Source organism: Cetorhinus maximus, chromosome 3 (assembly GCF_964194155.1).
Source record: "Cetorhinus maximus chromosome 3, sCetMax3.hap1.1, whole genome shotgun sequence".
In the NCBI taxonomy this organism is placed as follows: Eukaryota; Metazoa; Chordata; class Chondrichthyes; order Lamniformes; family Cetorhinidae; genus Cetorhinus; species Cetorhinus maximus.
Window position 1 is genome coordinate 192,840,925 of NC_135881.1, and position 24,771 is coordinate 192,865,695.

General features: G+C 44.0%; 1 protein-coding gene across 1 annotated transcript; it reads left to right on the forward strand.

Annotated features, from left to right (window-relative positions):
* The first annotated feature begins 16,193 nt into the window (after positions 1 to 16,193).
* On the forward strand, positions 16,194 to 21,379 carry LOC144679129 (forkhead box protein F2-like). The gene is made up of 2 exons (XM_078539478.1): positions 16,194 to 17,712; positions 20,559 to 21,379. Exons 1-2 carry the CDS (start codon positions 16,731 to 16,733, stop codon positions 20,720 to 20,722), a joined length of 1,146 nt encoding a protein of 381 aa, XP_078395604.1. The 5' UTR covers positions 16,194 to 16,730; the 3' UTR covers positions 20,723 to 21,379.
* Positions 21,380 to 24,771: the final 3,392 nt, after the last annotated feature.

Consider the following 24,771-nt stretch of genomic DNA (forward strand, 5'->3'; position numbering starts at 1 on the left):
CCTAATTCATAGGTTCACATGTTCAAATGCACCCCAGATTGACATGATGGAAGTCTCGTCTCTGCTGGCTGTAAGAATATACATTAAATGAATTTGGGCAGCTTTTGTTATGTTCCTAATGGACATGAGTTTACAACTTAAAACAGTTCCTAATCTGGCATTAATTGGCACTTTTACTTAGATAGGCAACAAGATGGTTGGTGATGGAAATAGAAAACATGGCATCTTTGCTCTTCTGAGGTTGAGATTTAAGCAATGGAGGGGCCCAGTAAGGGAGCTTTACTCTGCAAAAACAGAAAATGCTGGAAAAACTCAGCAGGTCTGGTAGCATCTGTGGGGAGAGAAACAGAATTAACATTTCTAGTCCGTATGACTTCCTCAAAGCCCTGAGAAGTCATACGGATTCAAAATGTTAACTCTGCTTCTCACTCCACTAAATGCTGTAATGCTTTTCCAGCATTTTATGCTTTTATTTGAGATTTCCAGCATCCACAGTATTTTGCTTTTATTTTAGTTTTACTCTGCATGGAAGCAGTCCATGTTCAAATGCAGCAAGACCTGGACAATGTCCAGGCTTGGGCTAACAAGTGGCAAGTAACATTCACACCACACCAAGTGCCAGGCAATGACCATTTCCAACAAAAGAGAATCCAACCATCGCCCCTTGACATTCAATTGGGTTACCATCACTGAATCCCCCACTTTCAACCCCCTGAGTGTTACCATTGATAAGAAACTGAACTGGACTAGCCATATAAATACCGTGGCTACAAGAACGGGTCAGAGGCTAGGAATCCTGTGGAGTCACCTCCTGACTCCCCAAAGCCTGTCCACCATCTACAAGGCACAAGTCAGGTATGTGATGGAATACTCTCCACTTGCCTGGATGAGTGCAGCTCCAACAACACTCAAGAAGCTTGACACCATCCAGGACAAAACAGCCCACTTGATTGGCACCTCTTCCACAAATATTCACTCCCTCCACCACTGACACACAGTGGCAGCAGTGTGCACCATCTACAAGATGCACTGCAGAAATTCACTAAGGGTCCTTAGGCAGTATCTTCCAAACTCACGGCTGCTACAATCTAGAAGAACATGAGCAGCAGATACATGGGAACACCATCACCACTCTGACTTGGAAATATATCACCGTTCCTTCACTGTCACTGGGTCAAAACCCAAGAATTCCCTCCCTAACAGCACTGTGGGTGTACCTACACCACAGGGGCTGCAGTGGTCCAAGAAGCTCTCGACCACCTTCTCAAGAGCAATTAGGGTTGGGCAATAAATGCTGGTCCAGCCCACATCCTGTAAATAAATTTAAAAAAAATTTGGCTGTGCTGTACCTGATCTTGGAACGTGTAATGGAGAATGCCTGAAATGAGAAGAGTTCTCCAGCAACTGATGAACACAAAAAATAAAGTTAATTATCTAATTCTGTTAAAATTGCAAAGATTGAATAAAGCTAATTATGTTCTGCTAATTCTGTTAAAATTGCAAAGATTGAATAACAGATAATCTGGAGTGGCAATAAAATAGTGATCTAAACTGATAGGTTTGTTACACTACATATTTACAGTTTCACCTCCTGCTCTTAAACTGCTCCATTTCTAGAGCAGGGTGACTTCACCAACACGAGGACAAGAAAAGCAGCCAGAAAACAAAGCCAACAATGTCCTAAGTATCTGAAATCCTCCGGCTCCTCTCTGTAAAGAGAGAGTGAAATTTCAGCATCATTTCTACAAAGTTCCCACAGTAATTGGGAAAAATCTTGCAGCAATAAAACATACATTTTAAATCATTTGTGTGAGCAATGAGAAATGCATTCATGATCAAACAAAGTCTGGTTGCAGAACAAAGCGGTCACAGGGTTAATGAGAGGTTTGAGTCCTGGTGTGCTGATCAGTGACTATATGCTTATGGGGAGGAAAATCCTATGAGGATTCCACTCGTCCATTGGAACTCTGGTGGAAGAGGCACAGGAATGCTGAAAAAATGTTTATTTCAACACAAACCCACTTGCAGACACTGGAGTGTATGATCTCGTTCTGTGCTGCCCTCTCTATTATCCTATAACACATGCAGCAGCAAATAGCAGCACAATCAGCTAAAGGTTTTCCACAATGCAGGTTTCCCCAAATTACAAAATATGCACCTACAGATAATCCTAAATTGAACACATCCCAGCCCACACCTCATTCCCAGCACAACTCAGCACAACTCACAAACCCATCATACCCCAGGACAACCCTTACACCCCACCACAACCCACACATCCAGGCCACCCCTGCAATCCCAGAACAATCCTCACACCCCACCATTACTCTCACATCCCAGCAGCAAACAGGTAGCAGGGCGGCCAGTGAATAGGCATTTCAAGGGGAAGAGCTGTAGCAATGCCTCAGATGTTTGGAGCTGATGGCTAGAGGCTTTGAGACCCCAGAAATGGTCATTGGAATTATAACAGTCAGCTGCACAAATGGCCCCAGGCAGAATCATGTCATAGATTTGGATTGTGAAGTGATCCATGGAAGACCAGCATGACAATGATGCACCAGAAAACACCAGTACACAACCAGTCACTGCAGCAGCAAGACAGGTATAGGTGAGTTCCTCCAGTGAGCTCTCCAAATGGCCACAAATTCTTTCTACTGGAATGACATTGCAGTCGCCAAACTGTCGCCAACAAGGTTTGTGTTTAATATTTTTTCTCCCCTAAGAAATTAAAATGTTTAGACAACTGATTCTTTTCTGCACGATGAAGTATTGACAAAATGGTAGATATATTAAAAGTAAGCTATTAGTAATCACATTTGAGAAAATTAAAATAATATCGGTGGTGTTCAGTGCTTGTGTGTTATTAGCTTCTTCAAGAGCACTGTGAAAACATTCTGCATCTAACTGAGATAAATAGTCCGTGATACATGGTTACTTGTATCCAACATCATTGGATAGAGAGGGCCTGTCTGTGATAATCCTAATATGGGTTCATCAAGGTCCAGCACTGTCCAAAAGCAAAATATCAGAATGTGTTAATAGCAGACAAAGGGCTAGCACTGTCTAAAAGCAAAAACATAGCACAAGGTACAGACTGGGCTTTTGTCCCATGACATGTTATCATATTTTAACTTTCAGACGCTGTTGATCCTTTTTCGCTATTAACACATTCTGCTATTTTGCTTTCAGGCAGTGCTGACCTTTATTCCGCTATTAACACCCACTCTGGAGCAAAGCTTTAGGTTTTAATGCTATCGTTAGCATTCCCTTTGTCTTGTGTTCCGTGACATATCTGTAATTTAATTTTCCCCATCCTCTAACCTATCGTTGATTTCCTATTTTGCTCCGTTACCCCCCCACCCCAACTTTTCAACAGCAAAAACCCATCACATCTCAACCTCCTTTCAGTTCCAAAGAAGAGTCATTTTGGACCCCAGACATGAACTCTGTTTCTCTCTCCACAGATGCTGCCAGTCCAGCTGAGCTTTCCCCAGCATCTCCTGTTTTTATTTCTGATTTCCAGCATCCGCAGTATTTTGCTCTTATTTGAGGTTTCATTAATGCTTGGAATCTCCTTTCTAAAGTTTCAGAGTGGTCACTCACACTGCACTAAGTGATTTATGAACATACATACAAACGAAATCGGAGCAGAAGCAGGCCATTCGGCCCCTCGAGCCTGCTCTGCCATTCAATAAGATCATGTCAGATCTATTTGTGTTTGAATTCCACATTCCCATCTACTCCCGATAACCTGTGATTCCCTTGCCTAACAAGAATCTATCTACCTCTGCCTTGAAAATATTCAATGACCCCGCCTCCACCGCCTTCTTAGATAGGGAGTTCCAAAGTTACTCAACTCTCTGAGAGAAAAAAATTATCCTCATCTTTATCCTAAAAGGGCAACCCCTAACTTTAAATCAGTGCACCTTAGTTCTGGACTCACCCATCTTTTCCATGTCCACCTTGTCAATACCATTCATGATCTTATATACTTCAACCAAGTCACCCCTCACTCTTCTAAACTCCGGTGGAAACAAATCCAGTCTGTCTCACCTTTTCTCATGAGACAACTCGCTCATTCCAGGTATCAATCTAGTAAACCTCCTTTGAACTGCCTCCATTGCATTTACAGCCTTCCTTAAATAAGGAAAACTGCATACAACATTCGAGATGTGGTCTCACCAATGGCCTTTATAACTGAAGCACAACATCCCTACATTTATGATCAATTCTTCTCGAAATAACGAATGGCATTCCATCAGCCGTCTTGATTACTTGCTGTACCTGAGCACTAACTTCCTGTGACTCATGCATTAGAACACCTAGATCTCTCTGCATCTCAGAATTCTGCAGCCATTCTCAGTTTAAGCAATACTCTGCTTATTTATTTTTCTTTCAAAAATGAACAAATTCACATTTTCCTACATTATACTCCATCTGCCAGATTTTTGCCCACTCGCTCAACCTATCTATATCCATCTGCAACATCCTTATGCCCTCTTCACAACATACTTTCCTTCCTATCTTTGATCATCTGCAAATTTAGCTACCATGTCTTCACTCCCCTCAGCTAAGGCATTGATATAAATTGTAAAACATTGAGGTCCCAGTACAGACCTCTGCGGGACTCCACTCGCCACATGCTGCCAATCAGAAAAAGATCCATTTATGCATACTGTCTGTTTTCTGCCAGCCAGCCAATCTTCTATCCATGCTAATATGTTACCCCCTACACCATGAGCTTCTATTTCCCATAATAACCTTTGATATGGCACCTTATCAAATGCCTTCTGGACATCGAAGTACAGTATGTATACAGGCTCCCCTTTATCTACAGCACATGTTACTCCTTCAAGGAACTCCAGTGAATTGGTTAAACATGATTTCCCTTTCACAAAACCATGCTGCAATAAACCATGCTGACTCTTCCCAATTACCTTGAGTTTTTCTAAGTGCCCAGATATAACCTCCTCAATGATTGATTCTAACACCTTCCCCACAAAAAAGCATCAAGCAAACTGGCCCATAGTTTCTTTTTTTCTGCCTCTCTCCCTTCCCGAATAGAGGGGTTATTTTTGCTACTTTTCAGTCTGATGGAGCCTTTCCAAAATTTAGCAATTTTTAAAAATTAACACCAATGCATCTACTACCTCATTAGCCACCTCTTTTAAGACCCTAGGATGAAGTCCATCGGGGCCCGGAGACTTGGCAGCCCACAGCTCCATCAGTTTGCTCAGTACCGCTTCCCAAGTGATTGTAATTTCACCAAGTTTCCTTCTCCTGGTTTGTAGCTATTACTGGAATGTTTTCTGCATCTATTTATAACCCGTTTCGTTGTGTCGTTTTACAGAATGATTGCACCCTCCGCAGCTCCATTCATCTTTTCCTGTTGTAGACGTAATTAAGCGATATTCAGAAATACTAAAGGATCATTAATGCAGGTCAATCAAAACAGCCCAATTTTCTATTAATCCCTGACAAATTATATTTCATTAAAGTGCCCATTGCTAATTCCTGTGCAGTTGCCACGATTGTGGGTCACAGGAAAAAAAGTGCAAAGGTTCTTTAATTAATTCTAAAGCTGCGAGTGCAACCTTTAACTCTTGTTGATAAATATGACTCCAATTTACAATTCCACTACACTTCACGTTTGTGATGTGAGTGCAGGCGCCTTCACCCAGCTCAGCTGCGATTGGTTGTTCGCTGGCGCTCCTAACGCTATGTCCTTTTGCGAGGCGATAAACAACGTGTAGGTGATGGCTTCACTTTCCAAATTCGTAGCCAGCTCGGGTTTGACCTTTGGTTCCCGGGCGCTCTCCAGCTCAGTGCGAACCAGCAGCCGGCAGGGGGTCGGAGTCCCGCCCCCTGCAGGCACCCAGCCAGCCCCATCAGAGCCATGAGAGTCTGATGTGCGCGCTTCCCCTGTCGTATCTGTGATCGCAGCTCTGCAAAGAAAAACGGTCCAAAATCCCAAAAGACAAACAACAAAAAAAATCCACTTTCCCCGTGCCCTGACCTGGAGATCACCCTTGAACAACAATGGTAAGAATCGGGGAGCTTCCCCATTCACCAGGGCCGGAGCCAAACACAAAACTTCAAACGGCCGTTTTGATTGTGATATTTTCATTTCGAAAAGAACCTCCCGGGACACTGGCCGGGAGAAGACCAGCTCTTTGTTCTGGCCTCTGCCCTTCAGGAATCTGGGTTGATTTTCTTTGCTCTGTTATTTTTTTCCCCCCTTCCTGAACAACAGGATCAAGTGCAAAAACAATTCCCAAAACTCCAAGAACTGCAATGTAAAGATGTATTATCCCCACCAATAACCCTGGGACTTTTGGGGAGTGGGGGGAAGGGGAGAATGGGGCGTTTAACTTTCCCACCGCAGGGATTCCAATACAGATTTTATCAAATTCCCTCAGCAATGTGTTGCATCACACTAAAAAAAACGAAGACTGGATTGTAATCGAACGCTGATTCCCAATATTGGGAGAAACATTTACAGGTACTTAGTGGTAGAAATAACATTGCCCGTGAAATGTCCAAGAGGTTAAAGATGTGCTATGCTAAGGGGACACTGAGCCATAAGGATTATTTATCAAAGTAAAATGCTGCAGGCGCGGAGAATCTGAGATAAAAACAGAAAATGTTGGAAATTCTCAGCAGGTCTGGCAGCGTCTGTGGAGAGAGCTCTAGTCCTGGTGAATGGCCATCGTCCTAAAGCGTTAACAGATTATTTGCACTTGGCCATCGTGTTTCACTCTCAATAGTCCCACACCTTTGCTGGAAGTGGTATAGCAGAATGAAGATGATACAAGCGAACTGAAAGGCGTGCATTTAAAATAGCGTTTTTCACAATATCCCAAAGCGCTGTATAGCGATTTTTTTTTAAATAAATTGTTATAATATAAGAAACTCGGCAGCCAATTTGCACAAATCATATCTCTGGTTCGAGCAAAATGTATCTGATCAATAAGTGTTAATAGCGCATATATCGCCAGGGCAAAGGAAGCGAAATGTGAATTCAGTATGCTCTCGAAATTGTACACACCGCCTCTCCACACACAAACACAGATTGGCTGTTACATTTACAATTTTGAATCGAAGAACTATTTTATTTTAAATGCTCCATTCTCTATTGTCACTATATATAGAGAGGACTGAATACCAACTCTAAAGTCGAACTATTTTGATGTGATCGTCATTCCGTTCTTGCTTTCAACATTTCACGAAGTGTAAGGAAATTTAGTGACAGTCCCATTATCAATTTTAATCTGAAGGACATTTTCACTGTAGTAATGAAAGGTGTAATAAGGAATGTAGGCGCTAAGCGTTGAATGGATTGACGGACAGATAGTCAGGCACTCAATCCGGTTCTCATGGGGTGCGGGTCTATTTTCACTCTGGAACATCGTACGGCTGGAGGTTGTCGGAAACAAACGTATTAGATGTGCAGAATCATGTAAATATCGTGAAATCCGTGCACGCACCTCAAGAGACTCACATGCAAGCTCAGGGTCAATAAGCAAGAGATGCGCCGCCTAGCGGTGACTTCGCGCCTTCAGCGTTTGGTCCCCGTGCAGCTGTGTGAAAGATACGTGCAGTTCGTGGGAGCGATTGTAATGGAAGAGCCGGCAGATTGTAGCAGTAGTGGAAGGGGGAGGGGTAGAATAGGACTGCACAGCACCCAATCGTGTTCGGGTATCAATAGAAACTGCCTATTTTAGGTATCTCAACAACCCCATGAGAGTTAATGTGCAAAAGGCGATACGTGAGCATTTTTGTTTGAACAAGTGTTAAGCTTTTAGGGACGTCTAGAATGAGTCTCCTTGCTGTCTCGGCAAGGAGCTTCAATGGGTCCAATGCCTTTTTTCCCTCTTTAACTTTTTAATATTATTTCTTGCAGTTTTCTATAAATTAATTAAGTCCCAACGCAAAATTACACACCCCGCTGATATGCTGTTATTGGAGTACAGTTAACCCGCGAATGTTGTTTTTGGACCTACACCCTGTCCTATAATGGAATCTCATATAAGAAAATAGATCCAAGTCGCAATGACCCCTGTAAAACAGCGACCCGTCAAATAATAAAGTACAAGGCTCCAGAAGCTATAAAGGGACATTAAAATTGTGCTGGGCAGAACACGCGAAGTATTGGTCAACTTACCACAAGATGTATACAAAACAGTGGAGAGAGTTAGAGAAGCGGAACCACTTGTTCCAAATGCAAAGCAGATGAGATACCAGGAAATATTTAAAAATCTAAGGGGGAGGTTGAGGAAGGGCGCGTTGATGCTCACAAGCATTTAGTGCTAAGGAGAGGATAAACCCATGTTATTATTCGAAATTAATCCAGAAATATAGGACCATTTAAATTCGCTGAAAATAATTTCCAAACAGATGATGGGAGGAATGTACCTACTGGACTGAGTGATGTTTGGAATGACCTGCCAAGAAGGGTAACCGAGGCAGAGTTTTTGGGAAGTTTAGAATAGGCTTCCTTTTTAATGTCATGAGATTTAAGATCACCAACGATTGGTCCAAAGCCATTTTTTGCCCTTTATAAAAACTTTTTAAAATACAGTTACTTCGGTTTTGTATGTGTCAACCATGTAACAATGCAAAATTAAATAGACAGCTTTCATTAATAATTACATCCAATTCCGCGTTTCGCCTCGAGACAGGTGTAACAGGGAGGCGGCAGGTACATTTATAGTGCAACGTTAGTTTTTTTTTTGAGGACTGGGCTATTAAATGTACCGAAATAAAGGAGGAATTGTACGGCTGGAGGAATACGACATCTTTATTACATAAGTCAGTGACAGTATTGGTCACTCCAAAAAGGAGGTTTACATCCATTATCAGGAGCATTTTATTCTCGCCGTATTAAGCTTAAAAAAAGAACACTTTGGAGTTGAAAATGTTAAATCAGATTTTGGGGGGGGGGGGGGGGGTGGGGAGCTGCCTCTAATATAAACCAAATAATGAATATTCATGTTTTATTTTATGCACTATCCGTCCAGTGCACCAGCTGTTTTGAAAGCAGCTTAAATGTCTTCTGTCCTGTCCCTTTACTGAGTGGGGTTTTTTTTTTAAGTGCAAATTGTATACGTGTCGGTTTTCAGTCTGGGGAAAGCGCCGTTATCTTTTGGCTCAAAGTTTGATGCAAGACATAAGTGGGACCGTTCTGGAAATTTTAAATCTGACCTGCGTACCATTAATCCGCTTCGCAAAAACATATTCACTCCCTCAACCTCGAAGCCATTAAACTTGCATTAGTTGCAGATTAATGATTTACCTCCTCAGAACAGTGGGCGAGAGGAACAGTTAGTTTGTCCGCCACGGCGGTTCGTAAAGTCGCCTCTCACCCCCTGGGACCGGGTTTTTGGATTCAGGTCGGAGTCCGGAGGCAAAAAGCACCCCCGCCCCGTATCCGGCGCCTGGGAACGAGTTGGGGAGCAGGTTCAATCCGGTTCCCGGAGAATGTCCCATTTTATTCCGCAAAATCACGGGGGCAGGGTGTGTGGGGAAAGGGGGAGAGATCAGGGAAGGGTGCGCCGAGTGGAATAGAGAGAGGTCTTTTGGAGCCAGAGGAGGGGATATTGAACATTTAATGAAGGCCTTTTAAGTGAACACGTTTAGTGAATAAACACGGTGCAATAAAGATTCTGAATAGTTTACTGTTAAACCAGATACGATTCAGTCAGATAGCAGGCCCTTTAAACTAAAATATTTATTCCTTAGAAACGAACTTGGAGCTATTTCTGGAGACCAAACATGAACCAGAAAATAATTGACACTTTCCTTTGTCAGCTATTTCAAAGTCCGATTAATCTGTTCGTGTATTCATTCCAGATCTTACTACAGGTGGCCTTGTGATTCCAGAGACCAAAATTAACCAGACCAGGGTGGTCGTAGCATTAAAACGAAGCACATGTTATTGGACTAAGATGAACAGTTTTGTGTCTCGCTGTCAGTGTCGTTAGATTTCGTATCTGCAAATCGAAATCTCCTGGAACCATACGCCGAGGGGACACATTCCCTGTAAACTCTGAACAAATACATCAAGCACTTTAAATTCCTAAAGCCTCCGGTGTTTTGAATGACGGACTAGAATTGGAATCCATTACACCGTTTTTCGTTTTTATATAGACCCACTGGATACAGGGGGAAAGAATGGATGTTAAAAAAAATAAATCAAAACTGGGACGCGCTTAGTAAAACTTCCCAAATTTAAACCTGTCACTGTGGATTGAGGGAAGGTGGCCGTAGCAGACTGTGTGTGTTTATGCAACATGGGCTTCATTTACTCGTTTACATAACACTTAGATTTGCTTCCAGTTGTGTTGCCTCGGTTAAAAGAGAAGACCAGAAATTGCAACATGGAAACGGAATTTTAAAGAACTATTTGACCAGAAACCCGCAGAATGGTTGGCACAGGAGCAAAAAAGTATTTCACAAGTGCAATTGGGTTTACGGATTTACTGATGTATTTAAGAGCGCTCAGCACGGCGATATAATCTCGATTTATTTTTGATTATCAAAGAAAAACGCGCTTTATCTGCGTCGTTAAAAACGATAATAAAAAAAGGAGGGGAATTATCTAAGTGACACAAGTTCCACCTGCTGCCTTTCATCGACCGAGGGGGCTCCCCAAAAATGACAGCCTCGCCAATGGATCATTATGCTCTCTATTCATCAGGGGGCTATCCTGAAATAGCCTTTGGCATAAGAATCCCCTCCATCAGTACTCCAGTACTGGCGATGAAAGCGCCATCTAGATTTCCCCTTCACCAGTTATTTCCGCCAACTGCTCGTTAATAGATAGACTACAAGCCTCCTTTTTCCTAGCGTTTCCCCCCACCCCCGCGCTCCTTGTTTTAATCCGCAGCGTGTCATCCCAATTGATGCTCCAGTGTGGTTAAATCACCCCTGAATGGAGGGCTTGAACTTCATCTTCGAGTGGACTTTTCCGCCCTGCGCTCGTGTGGTCAAAAAAAAATGTATATATAATCGTGGAGTAAGTGGAAAAAGAATACACATCAAAGTCCGTTCAAACACAGCACTGGACTCAGTCAGACTCTACTTCCCTCAGTCTGCCTCCACGGCACTCAATTTCCATACAGAAAGGTTGAGTGGGACAGGGAGATGCGAGTGAATTCACTTTCCTCTGGGTCATCCCACTAGGGTCCTGAGAAATTCATAAAGAGTGGAAAAAAAACACGAATGAACCCCAAATCAGGAAGGTGATCGGGTGAGGGCTGTGGACACCAGGAAGCAGTAGCTGGAATCATTGAATTATGATTTGAAGCTAGAATCAAAGCTCTGGATCCACTGTTGGAGGTTCTCTTTCAGATGATCATTTTTAAAAAAAAATATATTCCGTCCTCAGCTTGGTCCTGCAAGGCGGACAAAACTAGATCGAAAGAGACGGCAGCTCAGCCAGCGCCTGAGATACCAGGCTACTGATTGGAAGGTAACCTTTTCTTCAGAGGTGTTCCCATAAAATGGTCAGACACTGGCTGAATAGTCTCTGTCCCGTATTTATTGCGCTTATTCCAGAATTCAGGCATGAGAGGATTCCTGTTTGAGATCTCGAGGGGGAAAAAAATATGAAGATTTGAAATAACATATTGCAAAAAAACGCGCTTTCTATGTGGCGGCGTTTATATTGTGGACAATCAATACCCTTATTCATGGCGGTTCCCCCACTCGAATTAACCTGTTTCAAAATATACATGTGAATAGTGAGGGAAAGCGTGCACTGGAGCTTCTGATGTGCTGAAGGATTTTTCGTCTTAATTTTATTTTTCTATTTTGTTTTGACAGCGATCCGTGACAGGGTTACATTTTAACTGGAGATGCATAAAAGCCTTGTGGTGAGGCAGTGCAATGATTTCCTGGTTGTCTGTCAACGTGCAACACAGCATCACCAACCAGGGGATTGATAATGTAAAACAGTCCAGTGGGCGGCACACGTTGGGTAGCGAACTCGTTTGTGTGTGTGTGTGTGTGTAAAAAGAGGCAATGCTCTCATTTCATTCTTAAATATGAAGAAATATGTGTCCGCCTGTTGCCTTTGTCCTTTCCCCACGAGCTTTTCCAAGCTGTCCTTAAGTAGAAATATATGGCTTGTTACTATGACACCAGCGGTAATGGTGGTTAGCCTTGCAATGTGCGTGTTTTCAGACATGGCAGTCACTGCTCAGTCAAAACAAAGCTAAGAAAAAAATGCAGCAGGTGCTGGCGCGGGACAATTGGAACAAAAAGAGATGTTTGTTGTTCAAGTCCTTTCCGTTTTCGTTGGAGAGAGGGAGAGAAATGGTGAAGGTGGCTAGAGACCAGTGTTTGGTGAGCTCATTCATTGATTGATGGAGCAAGGTATGAACTCGAGGTTGTCCGGTGCTAGCAGACTCGCCCCCTCTTACAAGATTCAGAAGTGAGGCAGGTCACTGCGCCTAATATTTCCACCAATATGTCTGTCACGTGAAGAAAGCTAATAGGAGGATAATTACCATATAGAGTAATTAATACACGCACCTTTAAAATAAAAGAGTTACCAGTCATCACTAACTGTATATATATATTTTTTTAAAGGCAATATCCCGTCTGACACACACTTTAGATGAAACATTTGCTTTACTCAAGCCAGTTGCCATTTCTAAGCACAAACACACACCAAAAAAAAAACCCGCAAAAATTACAAGTGTCGGAAAATCCCCAATGTCCCAGGCGGCGTGGAGATTGGAAGGCTGGCAGCTCTGAACTAGCTAAGAGGTTTGGGTATAATTATGTGCAGCCTCTCCAGCTCCTGGTGCTTTTCAGGTCTTTTGCAGGAATTTCTTACCCATTGTCGCACCATCCGCACTGCAGGTCCCCTCTACTATCGAATCTGCTCTTTCAGACAATTGGAAAATAAACCTCAATCAGGTCAATTCATTAGAAGCACAATTATGGGGAAACTATAATCCAGTTATGTGTTTTCTTAATAGTGACTTCTTATATAAGCACTAGAAGATTGACGCTATTGTTTGGATTTAACATAATTTCAGTGCAATTCTTCCCAGACAATACGGCTTGCAAACGTCCGTGTTTATGTTTTGTCTAACTTGCGCTGGTCGGAACCTGATCTTAACAGTTTGGGGTTCCCCTCAACCCTTCAATGTAACAATACCAACGAAAGGAAAAACAAGACGGGTACTCAAAGGATTGCAAACAAAAATTAGCTGGCCCTTCGGTTGATTCGGACAAAGACCTCGATTTCAAATCGTGAACACCATTTAAACACAGGACCTTTGGAACACGACAACTTCAAGCGCATTAAATAAGTCCTAAGGCACACAGCTCACCGCGGGGAGAATGGGCTATTTTTTCTGACACTTTGTTGGAGATGTTGGAATCATAGTGTATGAAAATGCACTCTCTTTGTAAAACAGTGAATGAAGTGTCCATCGGCCTTTGACACAAAACACCCAGATCAAACCAACGTAGTTTATACACATTTGTGCATGATTCATCTCTAGTTTAGCAGAACAAGGTTCTCCTGTCTAGCCTGCCGAATGCTGTGAACGCTGACAGCTGGTCAAAAAATTTAAGCTTTTTTTTTGTGACATTCAGATGCGGGCCAATTTGTATACTCTATCCGCCAGTCATTTTCCTTCTAATAAGTCTTCAGGATCCTAATAAGGAAGGGTTGAGAGAAAATAAACAATGGGCTTACAAAGCTTGGGCTTAAACGAGCACTTTGTCAAAAATGTGCAATCTCAAAAGTTTCGAAGTGTAGTGGCATTGCCAGACAATGAGGGTAGCGTTGTGACGGACCACAAGGGGATGAATCTGCCTCGCCCCCATGCGCCAACTGTACCTACATCGATCAAAAGAAATGGATCGAATCATTTAATGCGCTTTTCCACAGACACCCTAACTATTTCTGATAACATAATGCATCGCTATCCCAAATACAGAGACAATATAGGTGTTACGATGAACACAGTGGGTTGTTGTAGATTCCTTCTTGCAATTAATCAGGGCTCTTTTGTGAGAAGATGAAGTCTGGAGGGTGCATTATTTCTTCCCTTGCAAGTTTTGTTGATTGAGTTCAGACACAATCGAGTCATTTTTTTGTGTAAATCCCTGCAAATGCTGGCTGGGCTCGAGGGGAAGCTGTCGACGCCTGCTAAGTTAATTTTGCTTTTCTTTGTCTAATTATTGTAGCGCTCAGGGGGAAAGCTGCCTGCAGGACTGGAGCGGTAAGCTGACACCCACTCTCTGTGTGTGGTACAGGCGAGGTTTGATGAAAAAGGCCTGCCTCCACTCACGTCAAAGCTAGTTATCCTGAACAATACCCCATACACACAGGACTCACCTAACACAACTTCACTCATTCTCTCTCTCTCTCTCTTTCTCTTTCTCTCCATCCATCTTATCTCTATAGCCACCTTTTTTCATTCCCCCTCTCCCTTCTCATTTTTTGCCTATTCGTTCTTGTTCATTTCATCACCCCTCGATTTAATCTGTCGCTTCCATCCCGTAATGGAAGGCAAACCTTTTTTTTTAAATGTACTATTTTCACGCTAAGTTCTGTTTTGGGGGATATTTCCAAAAGACGTGACGTGGTGCTAAGTTTTAAAAAAAAGGTTACTTCGAACTAATTGTTGCGAATTAATCGTATTAAGTGCAATTATCTAACAGTGTTCACAGCATCATTTTAGAAAATAAGTATTTCCAATGAGAAAACAGTAGCTTCGATCGAGAACCTTACACACTTTTAATCCAAGTAGTAATACAATAAATGGAACTGGAGTTTGTAACTTGCATGGAATAGGTTTGCAAATAAGCTCACGTCGCGTTGCAAAATACAATTTTGTTCTGGTCATTCTACTTTAAATAAAACTAGCACTGATACGCGGGGTTCATGGCAAAACGAATACTTGTGTCAAGCCGAATGTTGAATAAAGATTTGAAATCAGAAATCAATGCAGGACTATCAAATTGGACATGGTTCCAGGTAATGCACTTTTTTGAACATGAACAGAATACAAGATGTGTGGATTTGTGTGTATACAGCATGTCAGTGTGCGTGTGAATGTGTCGGTGTTGGTGTGTTTGAACGCATGTGGTCAGTGTGTGTGCTTTGTGAGGCATGTGGCAGTGTGTCTGTACCATGTGCATGTGCAGCTGTGCTTTGTCCATATAGGCGAGTGTCCGAAAAAGTGCTTGGAAATCATTGAAACGTTTATTGTGTTGCACCTTTCTCAGATAAGCGTCTTGCAGGTCAAGTGCGCATCAGGTACTTCTACAAAACAACTCCACAACAGCAACTTCAAATCTCAGCCCCAGCAATGGTGTGATGTGACTATGGATAGCAGGGGGGGGGTGATAGAAATAGCGATATTCACATGTTTTCGTTTGCTGTTGCTTTCTTTTATAATTACACACCATTTATTCCACCAAAGGGTTTACCGAACTGGTTTATTAACCAGGGCTGCAAGATTAACTCTTGGAAGTGTTGGGGGCGGCAATTGCCAGTTTCAATGAGTCAAAAACATTTCGGATCCACTGCGGAGAGACCTTGGGCCGTTGGCAGATAGCCTGGGGCAGGCTGGTGGTGAATGGGAGCAAACTGAGCGAAATTATGGGAAGGGAATGGGCGGAAGATGCCCCCCCCACCCCCCCTCCAACAACTCTGCCAGCGGTTCCAGTGTAGGTTCATTCGGGTAAGGCATAAAGATGCTGCGGGGAAAATGCGCAGCTTTATTTTTTGGGGGGAAATCTGGAGACCTTCAAACAATATTTTGGATATATTTTGATAGCCAGGGCCAGCAGCCAATGAAAGAGGAATGTTTCCCCCCCCCTCTCTCTCTCCCTCCCTCTCTCTCTCGCTCGCTCGCATGCGAGGGCGGTGATTGGAATGTTTAAATGAGATTGATTAATGAACTAATTGCTTGGGTGGAATGGTTGGTGGCGAGAAGCTGGTCTGCAGCATTTAAATGAGAGCGGAAAAAAAAATACCTTCGCTCCGAGATGGCCGTGGTGTGCTTAAAGGAAAAGGAGGGTATCTGAATTCAGGTTTCATCCGGGAGGAGGGGGCTGGAGAGAGAGATTTACTCCGTGATAGGTGGCCACGTTTTCTTTGACTTCATCAGCCATTTGCGGGAAAAGAGAGAGAGAGAGAGAGAGGGGTGGGTGGGGGGGGAAGCACAGCGCGATCTCTCTGCGCTTCCTCTTCTTAAAGGGCTTTGCGTTGGGATGGCCACCAGGTGGAGGGTGAAGCAGCGATCGAGGGGCCAATGAACTGCTGCCAGGGGTCAGAGTGCTCACTTTCTTCTCTCTAGGTAGGGAGCAAGAAGCGAACGTCGGCAGATGAACCGGGTCCCCCCGCCTCAGAGCAAAGGCCCGTGTGGAGCATGCACACATACCTCGAAATTAAGGCGAATCTGACACTGCATCGTCCATGTCTGTAGCCGGCCCAACGTGAGGAGCGAGGCTTCGGGAAATGAAGCGACTGTCAAAAGGCGATTGAATATAGCAGCACTCCTGTGTTTTGACGTATTTCCAGTGGAGTGAATGTCCTGCGGTCCAGTTAAGCTAAATAGGGCGTAGCGTCTACAGGGATCTTTATTAGAGGGGGGGGGAAAGAAAAACGTTTTGCTTCTTCTTACCCCCCACCACCCCAAACACCCCCGCCCCCTTTCTCTCCGGATTTCGGAGAGTTTTCTCTAACTTCAGAAGAGATGACGACTGAAACTCCGCAGCAGCATCTGGACCCTCCGGCCTCTATAAGATCCAGCCCGGTCCCGGGAGTGCTGAAATCGGCCTTGATCAGTCAGCAGTCCCCGGCCATGGAGCCCTCCAGCCTGGCCAAAGCCAAGAAGACCAGCGGCGGCTTGCGGCGGCCCGAGAAGCCTCCTTACTCTTACATCGCCCTGATCGTGATGGCCATCCAGAGCTCGCCCACCAAGCGGCTCACCCTGAGCGAGATCTACCAGTTCCTGCAGACCCGCTTCCCTTTCTTCCGAGGCTCTTACCAGGGGTGGAAGAACTCGGTGCGCCACAACCTCTCGCTGAACGAGTGCTTCATCAAGTTGCCGAAGGGTCTGGGCAGACCTGGGAAGGGGCACTACTGGACGATAGACCCGGCCAGTGAATTCATGTTCGAGGAAGGCTCCTTTCGCCGCCGACCCCGAGGGTTCCGCAGGAAGTGCCAGACGCTGAAACCCATGTACAGGATGATGAATGGCTTAGGCTTCGGCCCCTCTATTATCCCGCAGCCCTTCGACTTCCAGGGCCCCGCGGCTTCGCTCTCGTGTCACGCCAACGGTTACAACCTGGAGAACAGCCTCAGCATGATGAGTAACTCTATATCAGGGAGCTACGATGGACTCAGCAGCGGCCACCACGTCCCCCACATGTCCCCCAACCCGGGCTCGACTTATATGGCCAGCTGCCCCGTGTCTTCGGGCGGGGAGTACGGTCCCGACAGCAGCAGCAGCCCAGTGCCGTCCTCCCCTGTGGTGGCCAGTGCCTTGGAGTGCCATTCCCCATATTCCGCCTCAGCTGCCCCGTGGTCATCCTCAGGAGGGTCCCCGTACATTAAGCAGCAGAGCCTGGGCCACATCAACTCCGTCCCTTCCAGCCTTCACTCTAGCATGTCTTCCTACTCGCTGGAGCAGTCTTACCTGCACCAAAATACAAGGGACCCCGCAGAAATTACAGGTACAGTGCCGAGGAGCCTTTTCCCCGTGTCTTTTTTTTTTAAAAAGTGCAGGCTATATTTTTCCTGTGTTTCGCGCACTCAGCCTATCACAGCGGCGTTGGCAGACACCAGACCTGGGCTAGTCTGTTTTTTAAACCTAATTATTTATGTAATGTTGAATTCCTGAAGTAGAATAAAATATTACAGTGCCTCTAGTGAAGAACACCAAAAGGCAAACAAGCCAAGTGAAAACAGGCTTAAGTTTTGGACTGGCGAGTTTAGCCGCACAACAGCAGTGATAGTGCAGCCGAAGAACTGAATCGCTTGTATTCATTTCTCCATTTCTTCTATCAGAGACCTGTCAGGTAATCTTACGGTCTCGTTTCTGAAGAGCAAACGGTCAAAATGCGATCGCTAATGAATAAAAAGGGGTTTCGCGCGCGTTGAAAGTTGAGGGGACGAACGGAAATAGGACGGCGTATGTCGAAGGAGAGATACATCGCAATCGTGCATATAACAGATTTTGAAGGGTTCGCGTTAGCTGAACAGCATTAGGGGGGCAATTGGGAAACGTGGCTGTCAATAGTGGAATTAGAAGTATAACAATAAATATTATACGTTGCAGCCGGGATTAGGTTAATGTAGTGGTGCAATCCTTATTCAGACTAACATTTTAGTCGTTAAAAATGTCTGATTTCATGCAACCTTATTGCAATTTTCTTTATTTAAAATATATTTGATTGTTGCATGACAAAGGGGAATGTCGTGTACCTTTTAGAAAATGTACATCTTATTTGCTGTTTTTAAAACTGTGTCGATAGGATTATTGCTTGTCCACAACAGGTTATATACACCGGTTTATTTAAAGGAAGTTTACGGCTGTTTTATTTAACGTTACTTTTTCATCGCGTAATGCTGATTTAAACGTTTAAAAGACACTCCCTTATCAAAGGTTAGCACATGTCATTTTGTCCCCCCTTTTAAAACATTTTTTCGCTGAAACGGTGAAATAGAGGGAGAGAGAGAGAGAGAGAGAGAAAATCAACGTCTACAAGATGTATAGGAAGCGTGGAGACTTGAGGCAGAACTCTCCAAACAGTCACTGAAAATGTGGGTCGAGGAGGTTAACTAAACAAAGACAGTCGCGGCCGGACCACACTGAAGAGGATTTTAGCTTGACTTAACCCAGATGAGAGTTGATGCTGTTAAACGTTCTGGGAACTGCTGGTCGGCAACTGCCAACAAAAAGGCATCTGTATCTGCCCCATGCATTCTCGGGTCGGAACCAGAAGCGGCGCTTTTTAAAAAAAAAAATAACCCCTTTGATTTCAAAGTCGCAATGCTTTTTGGACTATTAAAATGATAGCTGGCAGTGTGGTTTATTGGAGAAACAGCAGCCCGGACCAAAGAGTGTCTGAACGAGCAACTCGTAGCCCCGAGTTGAGTGCATGTGTGTGTGTATTATGGGGGTGTGGGTTTGGGGGTGGGCAGGTGTGTGTGTGTGTGTGTGTGTGTGTATTGGTGGGTGAGGGGGGGTGCAGATTACCGGGAATACTGATTCTTTTATTCCTTTGGCTCAACCTTACTGGCAGAAGCTCCCTAATAACCGCGTCTACCACAGTTCCCTACTGTAGTATATCTTTAAAATGATGGCCGCCAAAATATTAGAATTAATATCGAAAAACTTCCTCGGAGTTAAATACAGATTATCGGGAGTTTGCGACTGGTGCAGTCTGTGATATATTAAAACATGGTGGGTGGACTATTAACAAATGGCAGTGTTGAATTATTATTGCAAAGTGTCATGGAAACTGGGTATCATCTTGAAGCCGAATAGTTGGTCCAAAACAGAAAATAGTTGGATTTCCGTTCCTGGACCAGTTGATTATATACCTGCTAGCTGAGAAAATATACAAATCTCGTATGAAAAAATATCGCTGCTTGAAGTGAGGTGCACGATTTCATAACTTGTTTCAGAGAAAAGCTGAATTCTGTTCTGCCAGGAGATTAGCAGAGTACAATGATTTCAGGTCGGATTGACAATTGTCGGTCAGCGGCGGGAGCCTTCATCAGTACTGGCTGAAATACCTGGTCTCCCGGTGTACACCTTCAGCATTCGCTATGTGGAAGGCAGCTGCACGTTGGGAACGGGTTAGTTCCAATCCCAATTGTGAACAAAACATGAAATATATCCATCGCATCTCCCCATGCATCTGGTGCTGGAAGCTATTTTCTGAAAGGGTTGACGGGATCAGATCAAAACAGCAAATAAACGAAGTGCAACTTTATCAATACGCATTTGAGATATTTACCCCAGCTAGGCATTGTCAACTGAAACGAGATTAGCCCCGGCGATGGCAATGGAGGCCAGTGGCTGACGATTGTAACAAGTGTAGACTCAAATAGGAAGCTTGGTGTTCCGCACTTGGCACGGGAAGTTTCCAAACAAATGGACAAGGGCGAGTATTGTCTTTTTTAAAAAAAACTATAGCGGGGGGTGGGAGGGGGGGTGCTCTCACCATGTGTATCCTCAGCAGTGGAGCCGGCTATACCGAGTCCACAAACACATACCAGTTAACATCTGGTAGACTGTAGACAACCCCTTACACATGCGAACGTATCTCACAAAAGAAACCCTTGTTTACGAGAACCCTGATTTTTTTTTTACCCTGCACTAACACACACTCAACAACACAGACAGTCGATGTAGATAGGGTTGTGATCCTGGCGGAATTAGAGTCAACATCTATTAACCTCTTCATTTTTCACTAAACATGTAGCTGATAATGACTGAAATACAAACAGCAGCAAACCCCTGTGTAAAATGGTCAGTCTTTTTTATGATACTCGCTCTTTGTCGTTTCAGTGGGGCTCCCTCGCTATCAGACTCACTCCTCGCCCGTATGTGACAGAAAGGATTTTGTGCTCAATTTCAACGGGATTTCACCTTTCCACCCCTCGGCCAGTGGATCATACTATCATCACCACCACCAGAGCGTGTGCCAGGACATCAAGCCTTGTGTGATGTGAAAAATCTGCGCCCTCTTTAAATCAGCCCTCGTCTTGTGCATATTCGAATTTTGTTTTTTGATTATTCTGATTAATATTAAACCCAAGGCAGGACTCGGCCCTGTAGAGTTGAGCCATATTCTTCAAGAGGTAAAACAGCCGATGGGAACAATCCCAGTGTGTCCAGATCTGCGCTGCCGTTGCCGATTTAAAAAGAAGCGGATTGGCTCCTTTGCTTGAGTTCTTTCGGCCAAAGCAAGGAATGGTTTAACCTGAGACCGACTGTCCGGTTGAGTCTGTCTGTTAGTTAAGAAGGAAGAGGTGGTGCGTATGTCAGGAGTCTAATTATTTTAACAACATTCGATTCCTATATCAGTATTAAAAGAGCAGGATGTTTAGTGAGGAGCATTAGCGTACTGTATTTATGTATACATTTTGAAACCAAAGCGTCACACTTGATACCATGACAGTATTACAGATACTGATTGGAATTTTTTTTTCGCGAGGACTATAACGGATTTTTTTGCCATAAACTATAATAAGGCACATATATACACGCACATTATGCTTTTATAAATAAATACATTTGAATATAATTGCACTTGAAAAATGTATACTTTACGATTCTTTGTCAAAACATTTTGTTGTAAAAACTAAGTTCAATAAAAAAAATATAATTCGGAATATTGTTTATTATACTTTTCTGAGCGATGAAAGGACATTGTTCAAATCTAAGAGACCCTGGTCCCACATTGAGATAAGGCTCTGCTTCATGCCTAATGGGAACTTCAGTGTGACTGCTGTTTACCTATATATCTTCATCTTATAAACGCCAAATGCAAAATATACAAATTCCATTGACGGATTCATTTAAGTAACATTGACTGCAACAGCAACATTAATTATTATAGTTTAGATAAACTGATTAAAATATCGGCTGGCACTGTTGACAGATTTTTCGGTAACTTTTTTTGCAGAGCGGAAATGACCGCTCAGTGTTAAGGTCATCGCTGAGTTCTTATTTAAGTGTCCAATTACTAAAATTGTACTTCCAAATCACTAGCGCTGAGTTTGACCATTCGAAGGAACCTGGTTATATTTTAGTCTTAAAGACGAATGTTTTGCCATTATTGGCACCTGGAAATTATCCCAATCAGAGACAATTGACGTTGGCTGCACAGTTTAGACAGAATTACAACCGTTAAACCAGGCAGGGTTACAATCCCACCAGCTAATGTGTATGACTGTTATTCAATGGGATAGCGAAAAAGCACAGCCCGATAAGCCGCTTCATTGTTAATTATGCTTTGCAGGGTTAAATCCACACTTGTTTCTTTTCATAAACTCAACAGCTCCGGAGACAGTGAGAGAGGGGCTATTGATGGTTTTCGAAAACAGGAGAGGGTCAGGGGGAGAATCCAAGGACTGAGATGAGGCGTTTGACAGTGACCCCCGCGCAGAAAGGGCACGGGTCTGGATAAATTTAGCAGCTGATACGTGTCCTCTTCAACAGGAGGTCAGGAGCCCTTCAGACTTCTCCGCCCTTCCCACTCCCATCCTTCACCAATATAATGTACTCGTTATCAGTCAGCATTCTACAGGCCACTTCACCCTTCCGCCACGTCTTTTCCGATGAGCATTCACAGTCAGCAAACATCAGTAACCATTATGTGTGTGAAGTGCATGTTTGCCGCAAGTCAGCCTTTGAGCTTTTAACCGGGACACTTTGTACTGGCCGGGGGGAAACCCATCCCTTTGTGTGTTCCAACAAACAATCCCCTTTGGTCGAGGTGTTTGAAGAGTGAAACATGGGGAGCCCCGATTTATTCAGACAGCTGCTCTGAAATACATTTCGTTTCTGCACCAAGCTCCGAAAACGGTATCCAGCATTAGAGAAACGTTGCGTTTCAAAATCCAATATAAATACAGCTGGGGAGAAGGAAGTGAAATGGATTAAAATGCAAAAAGATGGAGACCCTTTCTCAGCTTAAGGCCTACAATGACTCGATTGAAACATCTACCCAAACATTTGCACCCTGGAGTTAACAGTTGCGTATTTACAGTGATTGAAATCGAATTTCTCAAAGGAGAATTTCCTCCAAATTTTTGGACACCTGAAAATATCTCATCTCCAGAAAAGCCTCGCCTGTGTGAATTGTAATATTTACTGGGAGTCTCGGGCTGCATGTGGATTCCAAAAAACACGTACAAATCAGGCTAGAATGTGAAGCTACCCCCTTTTCAGTTTACCGTTCATTACTCTCCACGATAAGCAATGATGGGAGGCTTTTATCTGAACTTACGTATGACACATTTGCCTAACAAAGGGCCCAAACTATTAAAGATGTTCTGTATTTTTCTTATGATTTTAATTTCTCGTTTTGATCTCTAATCTCATAAACTTCTTGAGTCCAGCACTGTACCCATCCCACGCACACCTACACTGATGGTAAAATCGACGCGCTCCTTCCTAAAGCGACAACTTGCTTGACAATCAGGCGCATTACCTGCCCTTTGACGTGCGAGCTGGTGGCTTCTCAAAGTTGTTTCTTTAATTTGTTTCTTTGGCAAGATCCCACGATTTAATTTACATTCTTAAGTCGCTCCATCAAATTGATATCTGCCGCACATGGAAGCGGATTATTTAGACCAGGGGTGTGGGTTGGTCGGTTCAGGGATAGGGGCTCAGCGCTGGATCATTTCCCCAACCGCGCACACACTCGGCAAAGAGGTGGATTCGGGCCCAGCCCCCTTGGCCACTCTGGTCAGTACAGCCCACACACACAACCCGGCGTGAGACTTGAAAGAGGCTTCAGCACCATTTTCTAACGCAGCAAGTCTCTGGAGCTCCCTGTCAAGTAGAGTAGCATTTAAATATTTAAAACAAAGGGGAAAAAGCTGCTTCATGCAGTTGAGTGGCCCTGTGCGCGCAGCCCTGCCTTTTTCATGGGTCTCGCTTCTTGTTACATTCTACGCTGTGGATTCGTGTGGTCGAATTTGTCCTCCCTTTTCTAACAAGGTCATCCTTCCCATCCCTTGTTTTCTACTGTTACCTCGATTTCCCATCGCGTTTCTCCCTTTCACCCATTTAGTCACACACGACCCAGTCAGTATGATCAGGAAAATCGCACCCTCCCACCATCACCCCCACCACCTTCGTCAACCAGTGGTTGGGGTCTGGAATGCACTGCCCGGAAATGTGGTGGAGGCAGGTTCAATCGAGGCATTCAAGAGGGCATCAGATGGTTATTTGAATAGAAACAATGTGCAGGGGTATGGGGGGGGGGGGGGGGGGAAGGCAGGGCGATGGTACTAGGTCATAATGCTCCTTTGGAGAGCCGGTGCAGACACGATGGGCTGAATGGCCTCCTCCTGTGCCCTTAAAATTCTGTGAGGGCATTGCACCGCTTTATGTAATTATTCGCTGATATGAAGACAGATAGCGAATGTTCGTGCACAGGCACCCGGGCATATTTCACGGGTTGTTATATAGTCCAGGTTACCCACAGTTTGAAAGCAGCGACAGAAGCGATGGAGTTAAGGGCAATCGATATTGCACTGGGGTGAAATTCTAACAACATTGTAGCGGGTACAGTAACATAGCGATTATGTCATTGGACCAGTAACCCCGAGGAGGCAAATTCGAAAAATAATCTGTAAATAAGAGAGAGAAAAAAGCCTGGTATCAGCAAAAGGGATCATGAGGCCGTGTGATTATCCTAAAGGCCCAAGTGGTTCACTAAATATCTACCTCCTTACCCGCCAGATCATTTCAAAAGTGGCTGACTCTTAACTTCCTCTGAAGTGACCTAGCAATCCACTCAATTGTGTCTAAGATTAACGGCAGCATAAAGGAGGTGTACAACAAATGCCTACCCCCGCCAGAGGGGCCCCAAGTCCCAGGGAATTATTTACTTTAAAAATCAATTTGTCAAGATTTATTAAAACTGGAGCCCAGACTCTGGGCAAATCGACATTTCTACAAACTACCTACGGAAATAATCACGCCAGCAGCATTTATTTTGGCGACTTTAATGACCCTGCAACCACACCGACACATCGCCACCGCT

Excerpts from the sequence above, each read along its gene's own strand:
- LOC144679129 (XM_078539478.1), top strand. The coding sequence starts at position 16,731 with ATGACGACTGAAACTCCGCAGCAGCATCTGGACCCTCCGGCCTCTATA. Across the intron at positions 17,713-20,558 it reads GGACCCCGCAGAAATTACAG|TGGGGCTCCCTCGCTATCAG; the intron begins GTACAGTGCCGA and ends TTGTCGTTTCAG.